The sequence below is a fragment of the Xyrauchen texanus genome, chromosome 22 (genome assembly GCF_025860055.1).
Source record: "Xyrauchen texanus isolate HMW12.3.18 chromosome 22, RBS_HiC_50CHRs, whole genome shotgun sequence".
NCBI lineage: Eukaryota > Metazoa > Chordata > Actinopteri > Cypriniformes > Catostomidae > Xyrauchen > Xyrauchen texanus.
The window spans coordinates 14,644,338-14,670,116 of NC_068297.1; the positions used below are offsets into that span (position 1 = coordinate 14,644,338).

The 25,779-nt window shown below is 38.3% G+C and overlaps 1 protein-coding gene across 1 annotated transcript; it reads right to left on the reverse strand.

The window, feature by feature from the left end:
* Positions 1-16,480: 16,480 nt before the first annotated feature.
* htr7a (5-hydroxytryptamine (serotonin) receptor 7a) lies at positions 16,481-19,823 on the reverse strand. Its single transcript, XM_052154289.1, has 2 exons — positions 19,080-19,823; positions 16,481-18,035 (listed from the first exon to the last, which is right to left on the reverse strand). Exons 1-2 carry the CDS (start codon positions 19,616-19,618, stop codon positions 17,225-17,227), a joined length of 1,350 nt encoding a protein of 449 aa, XP_052010249.1. The 5' UTR covers positions 19,619-19,823; the 3' UTR covers positions 16,481-17,224.
* Between the last annotated feature and the right edge of the window lie 5,956 nt (positions 19,824-25,779).

A 25,779-nucleotide genomic window follows, 5' to 3' on the forward strand; every position in this document is an offset into this window, starting at 1 on the left:
ACTGGAGTAATGTGGATTACTTTTATGCTGCCTAATAATGCCTTTGGAACTGTCAAACAGCCAGCAGCCTGACGGCACCCATTTATTTGCATTGTATGGACAAACTGAGCTGAAATGGGATTATAAAATTCTTGATTTTGGTTCTGCTGAAGTCATACACATCTGGGATGGTAAAGGTAAGTCATGTGATCATTTACATATTTGGGTGAACTAACCCTTTAAATAATAAATAAATAATATTGTTAATATTGTTAAAAATAGTGTTTTACAAGAGAGTCGTATGGCGCCATGCGAGGTTCGGACGTGTGAACGCCGAGCTCTGGGCACTTTGCTAGTTTTAATACTTTTTGTGTAATAAAACCGGTGAGATTCGATACACCTTGATTCTTAACTCTTCTAGGAAGACAATATGTCAAAGAATTCAAAATCTTCGTGCACTGAAGACATTAAAAGACACTTACATGCTCAAGCTGAAGCCCCCAAGCTGCAGGCCACAAGCCCGGTAGCCAATTTGGCCAGTGAGGTGAAGGAAATCCGGTGAGAATTGATGAACATGTCATCAGTGCTGACGAAGGTTGTTGCTGACTTGGAGGAGCTTGCTGTAATACGTCGATCGATCACTGCCATGGAGATGAAATTCACTGAGATGGTTACAAGAGTGGCGGATGTCGAGAAACGGATTGATTATCTGGAGTCATCGGAGAGGGATTTAGCTGCTAATCGACTTGCGACTAAGGTGGATTTGGAGCGTGTCTTGGAAAAGCTGGAAGATTTGGAGAACCGTAAGCGGTGGAATAACACCTAATTGTTGGAATTCCTGAGGGTGCAGAGGGTCAGAATATGGTGGAATTCCTGGACAAAGAATGTAAAGCTTCTGCCAACCATAACACAAGCCTGGATTAGTCTGATTCTTAAAAAGGACAAAGATCCAACTGAGTGTAAGAGTTACTGTCCAATTTCCCTGATCCAGTTAGACGTTAAAATATTGTCCAAAATTCTTGCTAACCGATGAATTTATGCCGTCTCTTGTACATATAGATCAGGTGGGGTTTATTCAGGGCCACAGCTCCTCTAATAACATTAGGCATTTCATCAATATCATGTGGTCAGTGGCGAATGATCAGACTGCCATCGCTGCCATCTCACTTGACGCTGAAAAGGCGTTTGATTTGACATAATAGGATTCTCTTTTTAAGATTTTGGAAATATATGGGCTTGGGAAAACTTGTATGGATTAAATTACTTTATAGACAACCGGTAGTGGCAGTACAAACAAATGGAGTAATTTCAGATTATATTAATCTGGATAGGGGCACCCAGCAGGGTTGCTCTCTTTCCACATTATTGTTCTGTCTTGCCCTGGAACCATTAGCAGCCATGATAAGAAAGGAACATGATTTTCCAGGGGTTATGGCAGGAGGCAGTGGCAAACTTTTGCTTTACACTGATGATATTTTCTTATTCATCTCTGACCCCACTAGATCTCTCCTTGCCTCCACAGGATTATTAATTCCTTTCTCAGGATACAGTGTCAATTAGTCTAAATCTGAAGCTCTGGCTCTGACAGCATACTGCCCAGCGACGACTTTTCAACCGGGCATCTTCCAGTGGCCCAAACAAGGCATTAAGTACTTGGACATTTTATTTCCATGAGAGTTCATTTTGACCCCTTAATAAAAAGTTTTTTTTAAGTGATGTGGGCAGGTGGGCTTCATTAAATGTATCTAAGATTGGAAAGGTTAATGTAATTAAAATGAATTGTATTCCAAAATTCAACTACCTTCTACAATTCCCTGTTGATGTCCCCCTCTCTTTTTTCAAGCAATTTGATATTATAGCGAAGTCCTTCATTTGGAATGGTAAATGTCTAAGTTTGCATTTCAATAAGTTACATAGGCAGATTGACAAAGGTGGGCTAGTCCTACCTAAGATTTTGTTTTAATATTATGAATTCGGTCTTAGACATTTGGCTCTTCGTTCACTTCCACCTGAGATAGCGCCTCCCTGGTTTTGTATTGAACAGGAAGATCTTGCCACTGTTTTGGCATTGCAAAGCCTTTCTATTAAACTAATTTAAGTTACTCCACCTTATCTCGCATTTGCACTCGGTATGGACAAAAATTCTGACATTTATTTAAATGTTGCCTTAAGTATATGGCTGAACCCCAAATTATGTATTAATAAGTCCCCTTTCTGCTGGTCGGAGTGGATTGTGAGGGAGGTTAATATGCTCAGTGGCCTATGTGAGTGGAGTGTTGAGGCAGTTATTTAACATTTTTGGGGGACTATCTGGGAGGAGCTGTGGAGAGAGGTGTGTGTGTGTGTGTGTGTGTGTGTGTGTGTGTATGTGTGAGCGTGTATTTATCACTTTGTGGGTACCAAATGTCCCCATAAGGATAGTAAAACCTGAAATTTTTGACCTTGTGGGGACATTTTGTCAGTCCCCATGAGGAAAACAGCTTATAAATCATTCTAAATTATGTTTTTTGAAAATGTAAAAATGCAGAAAGTTTTCTGTGAGGGTTAGGTTTAGGGGTAGGGTTAGGTTTAGGGGATAGAATATAAAGTTTGTACAGTATAAAAACCATTATGTCTATGGAAAGTCCCCATAAAACATGGAAACACAACAAAAGTGTACCATATTCATAAAAAGTAACTGCAATTTGTAAAATACCTCTGGAGTTTAACGTAATAGGGGATTGCCAACCCGAAAGCAAATTTTCCTTGCAAAATATGGTTAGGTGGTAGATGGCATATGGCATTTAGGTATACATGCTTAGAGCAGTTATAGAGAAGGAGAGCAGTAGGGCTTGTCTGCTCAGATCTGTCCGTCTGCAAAAAACAAAAGGTTGCCACCCTTAATACTGGTGCTTTGGTCTTTTAAGCTTTGATGATGCTTAATTTTTTTTGTTTACGCCGTACTAAATATAGAACATCAGTGCAATATCACTGATCTAACTGCTCCTCTTTGTATGTCATAGTTCGTTTTTATTATTCAGATGTTTTTTGTCATTGTGAGGTTAATGTTGAGCATTTTGTCCAGTAGCTTTGGCTTATGCTTGTTTGCCATGCTCTGCAGAGCATGAATGGGTCACACAGCAGACACAGAAAGACTATTTCTGTCCTTTATATTGCATCTTCTTAAGGTCACTCAGTGAAAGCTACAAATGAAATGTCACTTTTAAAGAATCTTACCAGACATGAGTGGTTAACTTAGGCTGGTCGATCTTGTTTGGTGTTGTAAAGATTTGTAGGTTAAAAAGCTCTTTGGATAATCAATCTGGGTAATAAATAGTTTTAGTTTTTTATGGTAACAGACATTGGGGAGCTTTAAGGAATAGTTCACCCAAAAATTATCTGCACACCCTCATGTCATTCCAAACCCAAATTAATTTCTAATGCCGAACACAGAAGATGTTGTAATCAATATCCCAGTCAATATTTTCAATACAATGGCAGTTGACATTGACTCGCTTTAAATCTTAAAAAGTGCTCTAAAGTATCTATGCATTTTGGTTAGAAATCCCTGCGTGTTCATCATGAGAATTAAATGAGAGGAGGTTTCCGCAATAGCTTGTGTGTTCATGCAAGAACTTGCATTGTTTTTAGTGCTAAACAATGATTTTCACTGGTAAATTACTATGTTAATTTACCAGTGACATTCTGTCCAAAAGTAATATGTGCTGTTTTTTTTCATAGAAACTATAAGCGTAATATACAGCTCTGTTAGTTAATATATTTTACCAGCTCCTAAGTGCCACAAACAAAACTCTGGGAATATTTAGATTTGAAATTTGATGCCATAACTTTTTTTTATGTTATTTTTAAATAGGCTTTTTAATGAACCTTTGTGCTCTTACTCCTATAAGTTTCGTAAAAATAGCCAGTCAGATTGGAACTGGGGATTTCAGCCAGCTCTTGTCATTTTTGTGTGCAGATAGTCTGGGAAAGGACTGTATGGCTATCACAGGTGGAGACATTTTTCAATATATCCATCAAAATCAGTCATCTGTTCAATTGAAAAACCAATATAGACACTTATGAGGAGAGCATAGATAAAGGATTTAGGAGACAAGCATATCTCTTTTTCTCTCTCTCCTTTATAATGTGGATTCATGCAGGATCCTTTAATTGTACAATAAAGCTGTCATCACTACACCCTATGATCTGCCTCCATTAGACCCGATGAACGCAAAAGAGAGGAGTTGACTTATTTAGGGGCTTAATCAAGATAAAGTGGCTGTGAAATCCAAAGGATTTGGAGAGGATCGGTATAAAAAGAGAGGGTGAAAATTACTGTCCTGTTGTGAAATGAGAAGAAGGAATAGATGGTGACAGAATAGAAGTTAAACAATTGAGTGAAAGGGAAGATTAAGACAAAAAGAGCCAATAGACAGAGGTGTGAACATGAGGTTCAGTTTTAGACAAATATACCACCCCCATTTCCACATCGTGACCATTAATCAAACTCTCATAAAAATCATTCTAACTGACATTTAAATTCTTCCAAGTGCCCGTGGCTTAAGGGTGAATTCCAAAACCATACACTTAAGAAAAACACTAGCAAGTAGAACCTCTGCCGTAATGTCTCTGCAATAGTTACACTGCTGACTGGACTAATTAAATTAATCCACTTGGCTTTGGAAGGGAAACACATCTCTTTTGATCCATTTAGTTCCAGGCTGTGTGCGTGTACACCTATAAATCAATTTAATAGTCTTCTCCAAACCTGAAACTTAATGCATATTCAACATTTTAAAATGGACTGAAGAGATTGATAACAAAGATGTGTTTACGGAATATAGCCTAAATTATATTATCTTAATAATGTTTTGGTTTTCAGCTTATCTTGGTCATAAGGCACTTCACCACCATTGGGCCGAACAGTTTTGAGCATGGTTGAGTAACGATTCCAGCAGTTCCACTTGAAAACAGTTCAATATAGTTTGATTACAAACCTTTCCTGTTTTCATAGCACTGCTAGCTAACTGTTCTTTAGTGACGTGGTGATGATTGGTCACTCGATCAGTCAGTCTATTCTAATCTTGATTTTGCTGCACCATGATGGAAAAAGAAAACATAACTCTGCAGACGAAATACAAAATGACAGTTCAGAAACAAGAACCATTTGTCCCAGTGGTTGAAAAGTGCCTTTAGTGTAAATGGTCTTGCATGGCTGAAGAAACTAATATATACCAATCAGAAACCTTTCTGTAAACTAATGTTAGAATCTGAATTGCAATTCTAAATTGTTTTCTTAGCCTATCTGATTCTTCTTTATTCTCTTTAAAAACAAAATAAAAAATTAAGACTGAAATGATGTTCAGGAGGTAATCTTTACCTATTCTATTTGTGACCTGTCTATTTTTTAAGCAAATAATGTTCTTTTGGATTTGAATTTCATCTCTGGTATTATGACAATGAAGGGAAATATAGTGTTACTCTATGCCATTTCATCTTTTTGCTGCCCAGCTTTTGCATGTATTTTAGTGTCTGTATGTTTTCACTGACACATAGTTGGCATTATTACAGATTTATGTAGTTATTTGTGTGTAATTCATTAGTTCCAATGCATTGTTAAACCAACTAGAATGTTCTACTCCTGTTATCCACCCAAACATAACTACTGTGTGCATTTTCTATTCCCCTTATTGATTTGAAACTAGTAGCCCCTAAAAAACATGCAAAAAATTTAAATACAAAATTTTGACCAAAAATGTTTCCTAAAAAGTTGTGAGATTTTAAATAATGCCAATTATGACAGTAATGTCAGATTGTGTCCGAAATTAGCATGAAAAAATCAGAATCTTAGCACTGATTACCATTGTCCCATGTCTGCCAATCATGTTGAGTGGTCCAAATATCATCTGCAGCCTGAAACTGAACTTTTGACTGGAAAAAGTTCCTGTTTGGAGTGAATGCACTTGGCTGCATAGGAAAGCTATATGATGCTCTCTTGCTCCCTATTTAGTGACTGACTTAACATCCAGTGTGCTGTCTTCCTGCACTGGTCTAAAAGTTAGAAATGCACCTTATTTTCATCCTAACTCCATATAAAACCTCTGAAAGCAACATTTTCCAGCTTTTGGATGCATCTATTGAGTCTAAATGTGATAATGCACAGGAAATATATGATATTTTAGTGGAAATGAGCCATACTGTACATGGTCATTGTGTTTAACTATGTGCCGTTTCACGATAATCAGATTAAATTTGTAAAATGGCATATCAGATGAAACTAGAGACTCTTTTGATTCAAACAGGTTTCAATGTGTAAACATAATGAGGTTTCTTACTAGATGTAGATTTGTTGCCATATCTCCCAAAGACAAACTCAACTGAGATCGGTGCCATGTTGTTTTGTCACATGACTCGGTGCATCGAAAGTTCAACCATTTGATGACCTAGAGTCCTAGAGTCACCTGAACTGAGATCAGGCAGTTTTTAATTATATTAAATTATGCATAGCCTACAGCGAAGCCAAAGCGCAATGTATACGCATGTGGATGCGGGATCACAGGAGGTTAAGTACAACAGAATAATAGTAACTGAGTTGTTTTAAAACTAGTTTGAGCAGTGCTATACGTGTGAAGCCCACCTGTTTCTTTATGTATGTCTCTGTATGTAATGTTTATGCTTAACTAATGAAACATGTTATCTAGTCTGTCAGTTGAGTCACATATGGCTTCTGATTTGCTTATCTTAGTATGCACAGCAGGATAAGCCAACTTAAATGACTGCACTGATCAAAGCAGACCAATAGTAATCTGGAGTTTATATTAGAGAGTTGATTTACTCTGGAACAAAATAAACACCTCCTGGGAAAACGATCACAAGCATGGGAACGACTGACGTACATATGGGTATGTGTGTGGTTGTATGTCACTGATTTCACCCAGATATGTGGCATATTTCAACATACTGGTCTGCAATCCCAGGCTGCCTTTAATTTCCCTTTAATTTCCTGAAATTAAATACGATCTTTCAGATGAGTCTTTCTGTGTTGTAAAAATAACCTCACAATATCCTGATATCAGATATTAGTACACTTCTTTCCTGGTCTCTTTTCATTTCTCTTCCTTTAAACATTTCCTCCTCTCTTTTAAATTATGAATTGCTACCAATAATAAAAAAAACATCTACAAAATCATTTAACAAAACAATGACATTCCTGGGAATTGAACACATGACCTTGGCATTGCTAGCACCACTTTACCTCTCTTCTCCTCTCCCTCATCCATTGAGGCTTGTTTTCGGTAAGTTGTCTGTCCATTGTTGGCTCTATATCCCAGATCTCGAGTGAGATGACACTTTAATGGGACTCACAGTCTAAGTGCTTTATATTGTTCATACAGTATCATAAGTATCAACTTCAAGAGTGAAATGACAAATTATTCCACTCGAAATGCATTTCTAATGGCTGCACTGAACTTCTGTTTGCTTTAAATGACTACATTCACCTAATTTATCACACTTATCTCCAATCAATCTTCCTTTTATGCTGTGCCATAATTCAAAATCAATTGTTCTACCCCCAGGTTGTACCTTTTTATTCTTTCTTCATCTTGCATTTTCAAAACCCTAAAAATCACAGCTGCAGTCCTGTCTAGGTGTAGGCAGTTCTTAGTCAGAATACACTGTTATGTGGACCAGACATTAATGGAGTCATTTACCCAAAAACGTCTAGGTTACTATTGTAACCTCCAGTCCCTGATGGAGGGAACGAGACATTGTGTCGAAGAAGCGACATTAGTGGTTTCTCTTGAGAGCGCTGAAACATGTACGTGTGCTGCTGATGCAGGTGCGACAGGCTGCATCAGACTGCACGTACTCTTCCCCAGTGCACCATAAAATCGTCATAAACAGCATAAAGCTGACGGCAGCCCGGGCAAGAATTTCGGCCATCTGGGCATCAGCCTCAGACTGGGCGTGCTGACCCTAGGGTGGCAGCCCAATCGAGTCTTCCGCGTCAGACGCCGGAACACTCTCTGATGCAGCAGTGAGCTTATCATTCAGCTCAGGGGGCTCAAGGGGATAAGCAGACTGGCCGTGAGGCAATATGGGTATGTGTGTGGTTGTATGTCACTGAGTTCACCCAGATATGTGGCATATTTCAACATACTGGTCTGCAATCCCAGGCTGCCTTCCTGAAATTAAATATGATCTTTCAGATGAGTCTTCCTGTGTTGTAAAAATAACCCCACAATATCCTGATATCAGATATTAGTACACTTCTTTCCTGGTCTCTTTTCATTTCTCTTCCTTTAAACATTTTCTCCTCTCTTTTTAATTATGAATTGCTACCAATAATAAAAAAAACATCTTCAAAAGAATTTCGGCCATCTGGGCGTCAGCCTCAGACTGGGCGAGCTGACCCTAGGGTGGCAGCCCAATCGAGTCTTCCGTGTCAGACGCCGGAACACTCTCTGATGCAGCAGTGAGCTTATCATTCAGCTCAGGGGGCTCAAGGGGATAAGCAGACTGGCCGTGAGGCAAGCCGCTGTCACCCCGAGCCCGGGCAGATGTCAACCAGTGTGTTGGGGGACAGGTGGTTCCTGGGGATGTACCCGGCAAAACTGAGCCAGCAGCCATCTCCAAATCGCCACCATCGCCAGCCGGGTTGTCCTTAATATTGAGGGATGAAGGAGCGACGCGGGGGGTGGCTGGAGTGGCATTCCTTTTTAGGAAGGAAAGCCGTGACTGCAACATTGTCATGATAAGGTTCTCACAGTGAGAACATGAACCATCCACAAACGGTGCCTCAGTGTGATCGCGGCCCAGACACACGAGGCAGCGCCTGTGACCTTCAGGAGCGGAGAGATCTCGACCGCATCCAGGGGCGGAAAGGCATCTTTATAAAAACATGTCCTGAAAAGGACATTGAACTCCGCTGTGTATAGCTCTTTTAGTGAAATAAACTCTTTTAATTAAATATTCTCTTTTAACAGCGCTGTCAAAGCGCCCAAGGGCAGAGATGCACTGCTGTGCAGAGAAGGAGAAAGCCGCTGATCACACAACCGCTTGGCTCCGAAGGAAAATCTGAAGGGACAGACTCATTTCCCTCCCTTTATACCCGTATGTCTGGGGGCGGGACATGCAAATTCTGTCTGCCAATTTCTCATTGGCCTTTTCTCAAGTTCAGAGATTCAGGATGCTCTCAAGAGAGACCCCTAGTTTTGCTTCATTCGACACAATGTCGAAGTGAGCGACAGACAGGGAATGATAATTCTCTCATCATTCACCCACATGCTGTCTTAAACTTGTAGGACTTTCTTTCTTCTGCAGAACATAAAGATATTTTGATAGAGATATGATATCTGTTTGTCCATACAATGCAATTCAATGAGGTCAATCACTTTCAAGCTTCTAATTGACATAAAAGCTGTTTAAATGTAATCCATACAACTCGAGTGGGTCAATTCATGTCTTCTGAAATGACATGATCGGTTTAGGGTGAGAAAGAGACCAAACTGTAACTCCTTTATTTTTATTTATAAATCTTGATGTTGCAGTCTGTTTGGAGTGATCATGATTTGAAGCTCAATTACACTTTCTTGTGCTTGTCCCATGCGAAGAGCGCTGATAATTTTTGGGTGAATGATTCCTTTAAGCCTTTAAGTCAAAGCTCTAGCTAAGTGAAACTAGTCCCCAATCCTGACACTTTTAATTGGGTCATATTTTTCTGTGGGGATGGGGGCGTTGTCGTGTTTCTGTTTGCGGGAGTGAGGGAGTGGTGTGGCTCGTCAAGCTGGTTGGCATAATTTCTAACAGCTGTTTCTCATTACAGTGATGGCGAAGTGAGCCCTTAAAAGCAGCCAAAAACACCAGAGACAGAGAGAGAACGAGTGTGCAGCATTGGCGTCTGTTATATTGAGTGGTTGTTATATTGAGCATTTTGAAGAAGTTTGTTTATTTTGAGTGTGAATTATTGAACTGAGTGAAAATTCTCAAAAGTGTGCATCTGATGCACACGAAGGCAAAGAGTATAAAAGCCTTACCTTAAGCGTCATTACTCCCGATCCCATTTCAACACCCAAACCCTGATGTTTTGTCACAGTTTCTGATGTGCATCTCTATATCATATGAGAGTTGTAAGAGTATTTGTGTGTGTTTGGATGTGTATATATGCCGTTCTTGCATTCATGCTGTGAGATTATGGGATGGCTGTGGAGAGCAGAGTACTATGTAATCAGCCTCACAGAGGGGAATCGATTGCAAGCGCTGAAATACTCACACCAAGGTTGGCATGCCATGTGTGTTTTGTTTACTGTGAACATTGTCTTGCCCACTGAGTGCCCAGATTGCATGTAGCTGGACAGTTGTCAGCATGCATTGGGCAGTCTCGTATTTCCAAACAGGCGCCTGGAGAGTCTTATTCAGTCTGGACTAATGTCCTTTAGAACACAATACAATGGAGACAAACATAAATAATGATGTTTGTGAAATTATTTATTTAATTAAGAATTAAAAGTGTTATATAATATTTTTCTGTTGTTTTGTTTTGGCTCCAGCACCACATCGTGACCTTACACAGAATAAGTGGGTATAGAACATTTATATTTTGTTATGTTTTGTTTCGGCTCCAGCTTCCTCTGGTGGCGACCCTACATAGGATAAGCAGGTATAAAAAGCAGATGTTTTTGTCAGATCTGTGGAAAACAGGGATAGCAGAGATACATGTAAGTATTTTATTAAACACAAAAAGTGCTCAGCGCCAGCTCGGTCGAGCTCAAAATAATAAAGCCAGGATAGCGAGGAGAGTGTGTTCATCAGTCTGTGGTTTAGTGGAAGTCCAGAAAGATCTGTTGAAGTTTGTGAGATGCGAAGCAACACCCAAGACACAAGTTCCCTGACACGTGGGTAGATAATCCAAGAAATCCTCCTTGGGAGCGACCAACAGGGGAATGACGATCTGTGGAGTAAACACCACCTGGAGAACAGCTCAACCAACACTAAACAGGAGACAAACTTGAGTGGTACAGAAAACCATAAACCAGCAACCAAACAAGGGAAACGTGAGATAAAATAGGCCATACAATCAGAGGAAGACATGTGGAGTGTGTGAGAAATCCATTACTGTAAAAGACGCCTCCCCGGGAGCGATAAGCATTCCCATGGAAACACCGATTATGCTCACCGACTCCACCTGGGAAACATGAGAGAGAGAAAACAAACAAACAACAGAATAAACCTGCAAACACTGGAGCCATGACAGTTTTGTTTTGTTTTTGTTTCAGCAACCCTATAGCCGGTTATAGAAAATAGATGTTTTGTTTCAGCTCCAGCATCCCCCGTTGGCGACCCTACATGGGATAAACGGATATAGAAAAGCATGTTTTGTTTTGCTTTTTGTTTTTCAGGTCCTTAGAATTACATCTCTTTTTTTACTTCTGTGGAGGGTTGAGGTGTGAAAGTTGTATTCGTTTTCATAGTACTTCAACATTTTCTATCTCAAAAGATATGGAAAAATGTGATTCCTTGTGACCCCTTTAAAGGGTGATTGAAAAATTGTGATCATTCACGCAGGATATTATTTGAGGAATGGATAAATCTGTATCTGGAAAGCCAGGAATCTGGGAATCATATGAAACACTGGCATGATCTAAAGCCATCTGCATGAACTATATTCTCAGCCAGAGATCACAACTGGAATACTCTTTTTATGATTATCTTGATTAAAACTTTGCTTCAAGTGTTTTGTGCAATATTTGTATGATAAACACTCTAAAGCATTCCTGGAATTGTGGTTTTTGAGATTGAATGACAATTAATGAATCTGCCTATCAGATCTTATTCAAAGAAAACATTTCACTCAAGCAACCTGTGGTCCTAACCTACCGTACAGACATAATTACATTAACCATTATAATAATTACATGCACTGACAATGAGCGAGTCCTTAGGTTATCACATAATCAGTGCGAATGAGGAAGCCCTGCAGTTATTGAACAGCTGTCCAGCCTGCTGGAAAAAATGAGAGGAACAGAGAGTGACAGACAGAGGGAATGAGACAGATCTGAGTGGGTTTCTGGTTTAAAGACTTTGTGAATGATGAGTCTTCAAAGGGCAGCAATGAGTAACATATGTACACTTTTATACAATCAGAACACCTCTTTAAAGAGAATTTTGTTTTCTGAATGCCACTGATTGCTAAATGATTTTGTATATAATTAAAATACTTTAATCATGATTAGTGTCTGTAATTATTGTTTTAGTGAAATAAGCCACCTTGAATATGTATTCTTTTTTAAGCATAGTCAAGCACAAGTATGAGCTAATCAGTCTTAAGTGCGCAGAATGCTCACAGATGAAGCCTCATCAACATGTTATTTTCCTCTGGTTCTCGTAGTCTCATCTCTCTCACTTTCTCTCAGCAGGTAGCCGGAGCAATTTTTGTGACCAGCACACTTCTGAGCCACTTCATATGTAAATGACACCCAGACTGATGAAGAATGCGGACATGTCTACTTTTCTAGCACAGAAATCATATAATAACTTGTTTAACATTATGCTGACAACCTCTACGACAAGATGAACAATTAGAAAAAGAGCAAACCAAGAGGAAATTGTGTTATTATGATGATTATTATTTATTGTACTGGTCACTAAGAAATTGAAGTGTGAGTCTTCTGGGAATAGTTCACCCAGAAATTAAGATTCTATCATAATTGACTCACATTAATGTAATTCTAAACCTGCATTTCTTTCTCGCTTCTGTAGAACACAAAAGGATTATTTATAGAAGAATTTTTAGGCTGCTCTTTTCAGTATTCAAATGAGCTCTGCAGAAAATATTAAAGGAATTCCCACAGATTTAGTGGGATAATTAACTAGGTTTAATGTGGTCAGGGCCTAAATTACACAATGTACACATATAAACAAACAAAACATTTATTTGAGAAAATCAAAAATATAAAAATCAATTAAGAGACAAGTAGAATTCCACAAAGGACAGTATCCACAATTACTACCACAATTGTGTATCTCTCCACATGATCCTCACTGAGTGCCTTCCAGAAAGGACAAATACCTGTCCCATTTCTTACCATACATGTCCAATCTGCCAGGCTGCTTATATGACATCTTTTAAATGCCGACACCCTGCCCAATTCGATTAATAATACACTGACACTTCACGCCCCTTTACAAAGACCGTGAGCATCATACAGAGGGTTTCTGCTGCTTTAGGGGGCTTTGTACTACCACCAAAAATAATACAAAGTAGATGGCAAATACCTGAAAAATTATGTTACAATTATGCAATCATGTAAGTATTATATAATTATGTTGTGTTATATTTTCAAATGAACCAAAAGCTCCATTTTCATAAAGGTCACCAAGTGTAGCAACACATTTACATTTATTTACATAAATGCATTTGGCAGACGCTTTTATCCAAAGCGACTTACAGAGCCCTTATTACAGGGACAATCCCCCCGGAGCAACCTGGAGTTAAGTGCCTTGCTCAAGGACACAATTTGGGGTTCAGCAATATGCTTTGTCCATACTGAATGTAAGTGTGAAATAATGGGATAATAATAAATAACAATGAACTTCACTGCCATTGACAAATGTAGTGAAGCCCACCTATCCACAGCACTCAAGAACCTTCTCATTAATGGGTCAAAATTAACTATATCTCTCAAATTTGCTGGAAATAAAATGCCTAATGCCTTGCTTGGGCCATTGAAAGGCACCAGGTTGGAAAGCCATGGCAGGGCAATACGCTGCCAGAGCAAGAGCTTCCAATTTAGACTAATTCACCCTGTATTCTGAAAATTTGGAGAAAGAATTAATAATTTTATGGAGGCTAGGCTTAGATCTACTAGGGTCATAGACAAATAATAATATATTTGCGTAAAGTGAAGTTTATGCACCACACCTCCTGCTGCAATGCCAGGAAAACCTTTTGCGGCTGCTAATGGTACTAGGGCAAGACAGAACAATAAAGGGGAGAGAGGACAGCCTTGCCAGCCTCCCATACAAAGAGAAAAGAAAAGAAATCCGTTAGTTTGCACTGCCACTAATGGTTGTTCATAAAGTAACTTAATCTGGCCAATAAAAGTGTTCCCAAATCCCTAAATTTTAAGAAGATAGTCCCATTCCACCCTATCAACTGTCTTCTTGGAGTCAAGAGAGATCAGGGTCTGATCATTCACTACTGACAACATAATATTGATAAAACAACTTTGTCACACTTTATATTAGGTGGACTTAACTACTATGTACTAACATTAAATACGTTCAAGAATATGTATTTACTGTGTAACTACATGTTGTTCTGCAAAATCCCCACATTTGCTGCTACTGATGTTGAGGAACAGGTAGGTTTAGGAGTAAGGGTAGAGTTACAATAAGGGGATAGAATTAGGTTTTGGGGTAAGGGTTTGTCTAGGGTTATGGGTATAGTTAACATTATAACAACCAATTTAATTAAATGCAAGTACTTGTAATTAAAATGTAACTACAATTAAAACAACATGTATGTACATAATAAGTACATTGTATTAATTGGTTAAGTACATAGTAGTTAAGGCCACCTAATATAATGTGGGTCCACATTTAATATTATCAGAAGTGCCATGCCCAAGAATAAACCCCACTTGACCTATATGTTTAATAGATGTAATTACTCTGCTTAATCGATTAGCCAGAATTTTAGACAATATTTTTACATCTAACCTGATCAGGGAAATTGGATGATAACTTTTACATTCATTTAGGTATTTGTCTTTTTTAATAATGATAATGATCAGGGCTAATTTCATGGTTGGCTGTAGTTTACCTTTCTTTAATGACTCTGAGCAATCTTCTAACATAAGTGGAGCCAGTTTTTTGACACATCATTTACAAACTTCTGCGGCAAAACCATCTGGCCCCGTGCCTTACCTCTTGGCAAGGCTTTAATTACCTCAACAAGCTCCTCCAAAGTAATATCTTAGGCAAGTAAGTCTTTTTGATCACTCATTAATTTAGGGAGTTCTACTGGCTCTTCAAATTTGCTAACATCGTTATCGGTAGACATAGACGTGGAGCTATAAAGATCGTAAAGGAAATATAATTATTTACAGGCCTTATTAATATCTGTAGCAGAAGTAAATATATTGCCTCCAGAAGACTTCACTGAAGGAATCGTGGGAAAAAAAACATCTCTCTGTTTTATGTATCAGGCAAATAGTTCCCCTGCTTTGTCCCCCAACTCAAAGAATGTCTGTCTTGCCCTGAATAACCAAAACTCTACCTTCTGTGACAAAATAGCATTGTACCTATACTTTAGCTGAGTCAACTCTCTAAGGCCATTGGATGACATTCGGTGAACTTTTTAATGAATGAGGCATATTGTATGATCCAACCCCTAGGGACTTCCTTAAGTGCCTCCCATGCCACGCCCACAGAGGACACTGTGGACCAATTGGTTTCAACATAAGCATTGACTTCTGTCTGTACCATTTATTGAATTGCTGGGTCCTGTAGAATGGATGTATTAAAGCACCATATATATGATTTCTTTTCTCTATATGCGGCAACATGTCTAAACACCAAAGCATGATCTGAAACTAAAATATTTCCAATTGAGTAGTCAGTGGCAGATGGAAAAAGTGACTTAGATTTAAATCTATTCTAGAGTAAATCTTATGAACAGATGCAAAAAAGGTATAGTCTCTCCCAGATGGATTCAGAAGTCTCCAAAGTCTGTAATACCAAGATTTTTACACATCATCTGTAATGTCCTTTAAAGCTCTTAAAAACTATAAGTAAATATACTACAAATATATTGATCCCAAAGTAGAAATACCTTATAATATTCATCCACAATCATGTTTTCAGTGTTGAAATGGCATACAATTGGGAAAAGCTGTTTAATGTGATTTTACTAGACAGTGGTTCAATTTGATCTAGATTGTACCATGTTGAGCAATTGATTCAAAGGTATAAACATTTTTGTTACAATTTCTTCAACTCATACTGGAAAATATACACTAGAAATTACATTAAATCAGGTTTAACAATGAAAAACACATTAGATAAGGGTCTGTAGGGTAGTTTACATGGTGCTTTTTTATATTTACAAAACATGTGACATAAGACAGCACTATACAAACTCTGTTACAATTTTGTTTTATACATATATATATATATATATATATGTGTGTGTGTGTGTGTGTGTGTGTGTGTGTGTGTTGAGGGACATGATTTATCTGAATTTGATCACAAAAATGTTGATAGTTGTCATTCCTTGTCTCTGGTTTGTGACATATACAAGACCTATTCTAAATAAATACAAGTGTCATGCAATCTAATCACATATGATCCATGCAGAATCAATCTATAAATAGCTGCCAAGAATCTCATTGGTGTACCTTTAATTACTAATCAGAGATCAGATTACCTCCTGTCTCTTCAGGCCTAACCAAAGCAGCAGAAAGAAGCTCAGCTGACTTTAGATCTGTTCTTACACTTTCCATCAATGCATTAAACAATCAGTGGGCACAGAGGTATTTTATGGGGGGGGGTATTTACAGAGAGGGAGGGCAGAAAGTAGAAATGGTTTGTCCTTAGTTGTCTTTTGTACAGAGTCTCAGGAGATAGATGAATCACACTTTCTGAGCTAACAGGTGCTGACAGTTGACAAACGAGTTTAACTCGGCTCAATAAATGCTTTTAAGGCAAAAACTGAGCGGGAATAGTGTTCTAATTTTATGACTGGATAAGTCTTTGCTTTAAGTTCTGTTGATGGGTACAACTTAAATGTAGAGTTCCCAAAATCTTCCTTAAGTGGCAGGCCTTGCCAAAAGAGTCCACATTTAACCAGTACTGGTACCCTGTCACGCATGTCCGTGATATACAGTGTGAATATTTCAAAGGATCCTTTTTTTCCATCTAAAATATAGAACGATAAAAAGCAGAACTCAGAACAATGTATTTTTGCTCTACTGTTCTGTGTTTGGACTGTGACAACACAGTAGATGGTGTTTGTTCACAAAGATGAGTTAAGAATAGAATTCCATTGACCATGATGCACATCTGTGTCTAAATTGACCACTGTTTTTCTTTGTGCAGTTTGAATCTGTAGGTACGGTACATACAGGACTTTACAGTTAGTACAATGTGACACCTCTCCAACATGACACAATCCTAAATGTCAGCCTGATCATTTAAGGTTGTGTGTTTCCATCTCCTTGTGCAAATGTTAACCTTTGAACTCAATTAATTGAACTATAGGTCACCCAGAGGCAACCACATCCGGCCTTTCCACCAGCCGAAGGGCCTCGTGCATGCCGGCGGCTGACAGCCTACGATTAATGTTATGGTAACGACAGCTGAGCAGGCTTCGGTAGGTGGTGCGCAGGTCCCGGTTGAAGAAAGCGTAGATGAAGGGATTGATAAGTGAATTGGCGTAGCCCAACCACAGCAGAGTTCTCTCCACCCATAAAGGGATACAGCTACACTCTGTTCCACAGACAAAGGGCCGGGACAGAGACAAGAGGAAAAATGGCAGCCAGCAGATGGTGAATGCTCCTACCACCACCCCAAGTGTGGCTGCCGCCTTCTGTTCCCGTTTGAATATGGAGATGCTTCTCCGGTCCACTCCCCGAAGGATGCGAGGTAGTCGTGTGCACTCTTCCACTTCCCTTTGAAGCTTGATTGCCACAGTTACGCAATCAACTCCCACAGATTCCTCCATACCATTACCGCCTCCCACTTCCTCCTCATCCTCCTCTTCCTCTCTAGCACGAGGAAAGCCAGCGATGGTGTGCTTGGCGGCACTGAGCTTGGCGGCACGGTAGATGCGGTAATACATGACCAGCATGACGGTCATGGGGATGTAAAAAGCAACAGCCGTGGAGTAAATGGTGTAGCCAAAGTCCAGGCTGATCAGACAGACACGGTCATCGTTTACATTCTGAGCCCAACCAAAGAGCGGTGGCAGGGTGATTGAAGCAGACAGAAGCCACACAGAGAGCACCATTTTGGCCATACACCAGCCATTCTGCCTCACTGGGTAAGTTAGGGGTCTGGTGATGCCCAGGTACCTGTGACAGTGAAAAAACAAATACACTTTACATTAATGTTGTCTACGTTAAGGGTTAATAACGGTGTTCATTACACATTATAAATCACTGAAATGCAGTTATAATAACAAGAGTAAAAAGGACGACTTTCATGCAATATTTGCCAAACAGCAAGAATTTTACATTACATGTTATAGATGCTTATACATACACTTCATCCAAACGTATGTAGGCTAAATCAAAAACATAAAATGCTCTATTTCATAATGATTTGTCACAATGCATCAAAAATAGATGATAATAGTGAGATTACAAGGGGGGATTATGTTATTTTTGCTACAGTATTCCTTGTGTTTATTTAATTACTTTGTCTTTACTTACTTGTGTTTTCACTTTCCTTGTCACATTGATATAAAAAGAACAGTGCTCCTCAGAATTGTGGGCCAATTTACCTATTCCTAGGTAAGGTTTTCAGGTTTTCATACTCATTCACAGCATACTGTACAGTATCATTTAATCAAGGCTGATGAATATTAAACCATACTGAACTTTATAGGTTTCTAATCTTGGCAACTCCTGCCAATGTATCCACATTACATCAAGGTACATTTTCATAAATGACAAATGTTGAATGAGTGTTATTAAGCATTTTTATAGATGTAAGGTAAAATGCTGATCTCTATTTGGCGAAATTCTAAATTTGTATTCATGTTGTTTGTTCTAAACGGATATTAGTGATTCATAATGCATCTGTAAATGGCTAATTAGTCATTAATTAACCCCTTTATAACCCTTAACCAAAGGAAAAAATAATTTAGTGTTCCCCAAATATGAAATGTAGCCAACCGTGTACATACAGTCATGCTGTTTAGATTATTTTTTGACGGGAATTATTTTTTTTTTACTTCAACACTGCAAGACAAGTCATTTCAAAATATCCACTAAACCACAAGGCTCTAACAGTTCAATAAAACTGAAAGGCACTGTGCATTTAATATCACAAAAACTTGATCGTTCTTATGAACAATAATCAGCCTACAGTTTGAGTAAGAAAACTTCACTCACCTGTCAATACTAATTACGCAAAGTGTCATGATAGACGCGGTGCAGCACATCACGTCCATGGCTATGAACACGTTACAGAAGAACTTGCCAAAAATCCACCGGCCACCGATCAGGTCCGTGATGCTGACGAACGGCATCACCGCGAGCGCAACAGAGAGGTCCGCGAGCGCGAGGGACACGATGAGATAGTTGGAGGGCTGCCGTAGCTTTTTCACGAAACACACGGAGATGACCACCAGCAGGTTCCCGCAGATGGTGATGAGCGTGAGGATGGTCAGCACCCCGCCGATCAGCATCTTCTCCACTTCTCCGTAACTGAGGATCTGCTCCGCGCAATGCGTGCCGTTCGCCATCTCCAAGAGGTTCGGGGAGCTCGAGGGCTTCAATTCTAGGGGACCAGAGCCCGCGGCCATTGCCACCACTCCAGACTCGTGCGCAATTTTGAGTAACCGAGGTACAAGGACCTCTGAGATCATAATTCCGTTGGAGGTCCCGACACTTGTCTCTCTTGCGCGCTCCTCTGCCATCATGGACTTCATAGTTTCTCCGTGGCTTTGCGCGACATTGGTTCCGTTGGTTTCGCCCACCACTATACCGTGCGCCGTTTATCCATGAACTTTTCAAAGTGCCTGATAGTTGCACGAGATCACAGCTGCGCGCTCAATGAGTGATGCGCATCGATTAGCGCGCGATCACTGACGCGCGGCTAATTTCTATATTTTAAGGTAGATCATTCACTCGTCATTCTCTCACATAGGATTCCGACACAAAACGAGACAGAGATGTGTATCATATTGTTTTTAAGCGTGAACGGGTGGAGCCAGTCCTCTCGCAAAGTGATGTCACTTATCTTTTAGCCATCACAACATGAAAATCATGGGCGTCATGCACATATTTTTTTTAGGGGGCACCAAAGTCAGTCACTGCAGTACAATCACGGGACACAGTATCTCCTTTTTAATATAACAATTCAAATTACAACATAAGTATTCAATACATTTGTATTAACCTCGTTAGAAGTCTTGTGACCACAAGCGCTGCTGCTGCTTCAATCCGTTTAGCCACCCGTTGCTTTTTTCCCATGGAAAATACGGAACCCACGGCTACTGATGAAAACCGCTTTTGTTACTTAAAGTTTTTATAATGACTGGAAAGGAGAGGATACACACTGAAATAAGACAATAAGCCACTGCTTTCTTAAAACATGAAAAAATAGCAAAACCTGTCACATGCATTTCAGCAACAAAGTAAATGAACAAGCAACAGATCAAACAAAAACAGAAATAAAATCTATATTAGTTTATAGAAAACACTGTTTGACTTTTCCACTTCCACAGTGATCAGACATATCTGGCAAATGTTAACTGCACTGAAGTTAATACAATTAATACATTTGTTATTACCATAACACCGCGCTTTGGTGCTTGATCTTCCCCGTGAGCTCTATCTATGAATCAACAATGGTACGCCATGTGTAGCGGAACATATATGACTCAATTGGATTTAGACTGATGAAATGTAAACATACTGTATGAATAAAGATTACTGCCACAGGCATTCTTTTTTACATCCAATATTCATTTAATTTAATTATCATAGGTACAAATCAATTTGATCTCAATTTTTATATTTTTTTAAAATGAAAGCAAATTTATGAAGCTAATGAAAATCCCTGAATATTAACACATTTATTTTGAGACAAAATACTAATTTATCATTTTCAGTTTTGTTTAAGATCATTAAATCAAACAAATTTCAATAACTGTCCAGTAAGTGAAAGGATAGTAAAAGCCCACAGCTGAAGGGGCTAAAGGTCCATAATAAATGCATTGTTGTTCTGAAGTGGGAACATTTATGAAAAATGTTCAAAGTGGTCTCACATTGACTAATCCAGTCATAATAGATATTATTTTGTTTATAGAATACTTGAGATGTGATAAAATTAGTAAAATACACATTCAAACAACAAATTTATTTTGAAATTAACAAGACATGGTTGATTTTTTCTGAAGTAATTAGTTTAAGTAAGCATCATCTTAATTTGTTACTCAAAATTATTTGCATTAGTTGACAAATTTTGCACTATAACTATTGCCCGTGTCTACACAATATCACTAGGTTTAACCAACACTTTATAGAGTACAGTTAACCCTATAATAGCTGTGTCCACTCCGTCCTTCAGGTGGGTCTGCCAGTTAATGCGGATAAAAACTTAATTTTAATCTAAACAACCTTCCTTTATTATTTATTTTCACATAAATCATGTTGTTCCATCAATATTCAATAAAAATAAATACATTTCTTGACCTTAATCCATTTTGTGACCATGAAAAAAATAGAATTTCCTTAAGGGGTTCCTTTAGCCTCGTTGTACCATAGATATTAGGGTAGAGTACAGTTTTTACCAGGGACTAAAACGGTTCAAGGAATGAAAACCGAAAATAAACACATTTTTAGCAGAACATAACCGAAAACCAGAACAAAGTGATTTTCAGTTGTTCGGGAGTGGAAACATTATTTTTAAATGCTGTTAACCAGTTATAAGCAGTTAATTTTGTTCTGATAATTTTGTTTATGAAACTAAAGGCCAAAGGGTTTATCGCAGTACATTTTTGGAACTACAACACTTCATGTTGCCTGAAAAAAGTTAAGATGTGCATTGATCCTGAAGGAAACTGCCGCATCACACATTTCTTTGACTGATCGCCTGTTGTGGATGTTGCATTCTGTGAATGAAGACCTTTTTAACAACTATGTTTAATTGCTACATGTACTGAACATGTACGCTAATCCAGGTACAAGGAACACATCAAAAAGGTAAAAAAGTACATTTCTCAGTTGTTTCCAAATCTTTATTTAATTATTGTTAGATATGATGCATTAATACAGATTTGATGCTGCCGGGTTTTGACTAATAAGCAGATCTGTAATTAAAATCATACTTATCTGTTAATTAACTGCTTGTTATGATTTCTATGCCAATAAATCCACAACACAAGAAAAAATATATTTCTTATTTTGGTTTATTTTGGTGAGGCAAGTGGTTTATTTTGGGCTTGTTTTTCCAGGCCATGTTGCTTGTTTCTCTTGCGAGATCTGGCAACACTGCAATTGCTATTTCACCCACCCAGCAGAGTACTGTCATATTAAAAAGAACGTTATTAACCGTTCTTTTATTTTGGCCTAACCAGTAACCTTTTGGAAAGGAGGCTGCAGAACTTCTGAACTCGAACGAAAAGTTTTTGCTCAGAACGAACCGAAATGAAAAACATTTAATTTTTAGTCCCTGGTTTAACACTGTGACTATTTCACTTCTAACACATACACCAGATGCGAGCGGTGCGTCGCGTCAAAAGCAGGACTGGTTCTATAGGGAAGGCCAGAAGCCATGTTCCTGAAAATCCAAGGAGGCAAGTATTAACCCTTACTAAAAAGTTGTTTATGATCATGGGTGTAGAATATGCAGGGATGCATGGGGCATGTCCCCCTCTCTTTCAATATAACCAAAGTTCGTCCCCCGCTCTTTTTCACTGGGCAAATGTGTTTATGCTGTGTCTTTTATAGAGCAAACATCTCAATGTGTACATGCAAAAGTTCAAATTCACTGGTCAATCAGTGTAACAAGGTAAAAGGGAAAGGAGGAGTTGAGAACCGGCTTGACAATATAAATTATACTTTAAAAATGAACTTAACCAAAAAGACAAACACACGCAGGTGTCGGACAGCTGCCCGTAAATCTCTCTGTCACACTGCCGTCTCCGGTCGGCCCTTATCCTTATCGTAATAATGATTACAGCCACTTTAAGATACAGGAAAACAAGCTAAAAGCAGCATTCACACTGCCAGCAACACGCAGCGACAAAACAAGCTCATCTCATTCATTTTCAATGAGAGCTGGTGACTTCCGGCAACATGAGCAACGGTGACCGTTGGCGACCGGATGTGGGCGTGTTCAGCGATGCAACAAAGTTGAGAAATATTTAACTTTATGCAAATGAAGAGCAACTTTCGGGAGCGACAGCCAAGACGAGAGAAGATGTGATCCTAATATTTGTTTCAATGCTACTGTAATTGGCTGTCAGAAAAAAGAAATAAAACAAAAACAAGTAAGAAGCTCTGCCTATATCACAGCTAACAACCTGATAGCAATTCATGTGGGTCACTTATCAATATATGCCATAATATAATGTTGCAACATAAAATGTTGATTTATACTTTGTTCTTGTGGCACGTTTATTATTTTTATTATTATTATTATTATTATTATTATTAGTGTTGTTGTTGTAGTGTGCAGAGGCACCAGTTCTTGGGTGCCTCTGCACAGGGAATTGATGCAAAAAAACAGCCAGCAGCTACCATAAGAATATATATTTTGAAATTGGGATGATAGAAAATAGTTCAAATGTTATCGTTACAATATTCTGATTTTTATGTTTTAGTTTTGTGTTTGTGATGCACTTGTTTCTACAAAAGACATGATCTTGTAAGAATAAATTCATACTCATGTGATGTCAATGTCTCTTTCAAATTGAATGTGAGAGCTGCAGTGGCTGGTACCACTGGCAATAAGTTATCCAAGCAAATATGGAGGCTGTTTCATTTGTTCAGTGTGCCACAGGCATGTTTTAATAAACTATTTTCTGGGACACTCTCTAATCTTGTGTTTCATTTCATATAATGTTTTTGAAGCTTTTATTATCTTTCCTCATTGTGACTGCCTCCTCAAATTATTAGGCTTTGGTGACATTGTTTCATGTGACTAAAATTTACATAACTTATAATACAGAAAACCGGAACTGGTGCAACATGATGATTTTGTCATTGTACAGTACATAGAGTAGGCTAAACTTGAAAATAAGAAATGAGAAGAACACCTGTGAAGGAGACTTGAGTATTGTTCTGCATCATGTAATTAATCATTTATTTAATGCGTTATTGCTTAGTCACTATCAATTCTTTACCTAGTCATGCAGTCTTTTAAATGGTTGCCAGCAAACATTCTGATACAGTTTTATTCAGTAAAGTGCAGTGCTTAAATTACTATCAGCTAGACTACTGAAGTCATTCTTTCTGTGATCACTTGTAGAAAACATTGTCTATAAGTGTTTCTGATAAGTGCTTTATTTATTGTTTATACTGTTATATGTAATGAAATATTTTAACTATTTAAAGAACAAAACAAAAAGTCATATAGGTCACATTGTTAGAGATTCAAGTAGATGTATTATATTTTCATCCTTTTACTGGAGTTGCACTCTCTTTCAACATATTCATTGTGATGTTGAATAAACATTCACAACGTTCGCCCACAAGCCTATGTGTGAAGGAGTTTTTCTGTGGAATAGGACTGCAATGTGAGGACAGAATCAGTATGTTAAACACAAGTCAGAACAGGGTACAGTACCTCATCACCATGGATCACTAAAAATTGGAAGCTATCATCAAATAACAGTATACACTGATGGCCAAAATTTTGAAATAATGTCCAGAGTTTGCTCTTATGGAAAGAAATGACTACTTTATTCACCAAAGTGGCATTCATTTGATCACAATGTATAATCAGGACATTAATAACATGAAAAATTACTATTACAATTTGAAAAAAATATTCAGAACTTCTTAAACCACTCCAAAGAGTTCTCATAAAAAATTCCTCCACGTGCAGTCTGTGTTTCTTTGCCCATTCTAACCTTTTCTTTTTGTTTTTCTGTTTCAAAAGTGGCTTTTTCTTTGCAATTCTTCCCATAAGGCCTACACCCCGGAGTCTTCTCTTTACTGTTGTACATTTAACTGGTGTTGAGTGGGTAGAATTCAATAAAGCTGTCAGTTTCATTGTCAGATTGATTGACGAGTTTCTAGAGAAAGCGGTTTCTTTTTTGACCTAATATTGACTTTAAGACATGCTGGTCTATTGCATACTGTGGCAACTCAAAAGCAAATACAAAAGACAATGTTAAGCTTAATTTAATGAACCAAGTAGCTTTCAACTGTGTTTGAAATAATGGCAAGTGATTTTCTAGTTCCAAATTAGCAATTTAGCACGATCACTCAAGGATAAGGTGTTGGAGTGATGGCTGCTGGAAATGGGGCCTGTCTAGATTTGATCAAAAATAACTTTTTTCAAATAGTTATGGTGCTGTGCTATGGTGTATATATATATATACACACACACACACACACACACAAAGTTTTGAAACACTTTCCCTGTTTTTTGTCTTGTCTTTTATGTTGAAATTCTTGTTTAGTTCCTGTTTCCTGTTAGTTTTGTAGTCCTTTGTAGTTTCATTTTATGATTGGTTTTCCCCCTGATTGTTTCCACAGGTGTTCCTGGTTCCCTTGTTTGCCCCCTGTGTATTTAAGCCCTTGTTTTCCCTGTTTCCTTTGTCAGTCTTTGCATGTTTTGTTTGATACATTTTATATTGTGCATATCTTAGCCAGCAGGTGGCGGCAAAAGACAATTTTTGTGTATAATATGAGCCAGTTGATGATGTGAAGTAAGCATCACTCAGTGTTTACATACAGCACTCCATGATCACTCGTATTTTTACTACTACACTACTAAAGCTAGGAAATAGCTTTAAACGGCTTTAAACTAACAACTTCAGCATTAAGGCTCATCACAGCTGAGAGACACAACAGTCTGATTAATTACACAACTGAAAGCACTTACCTCTTACCAGACTTTCCACACTGGACATTG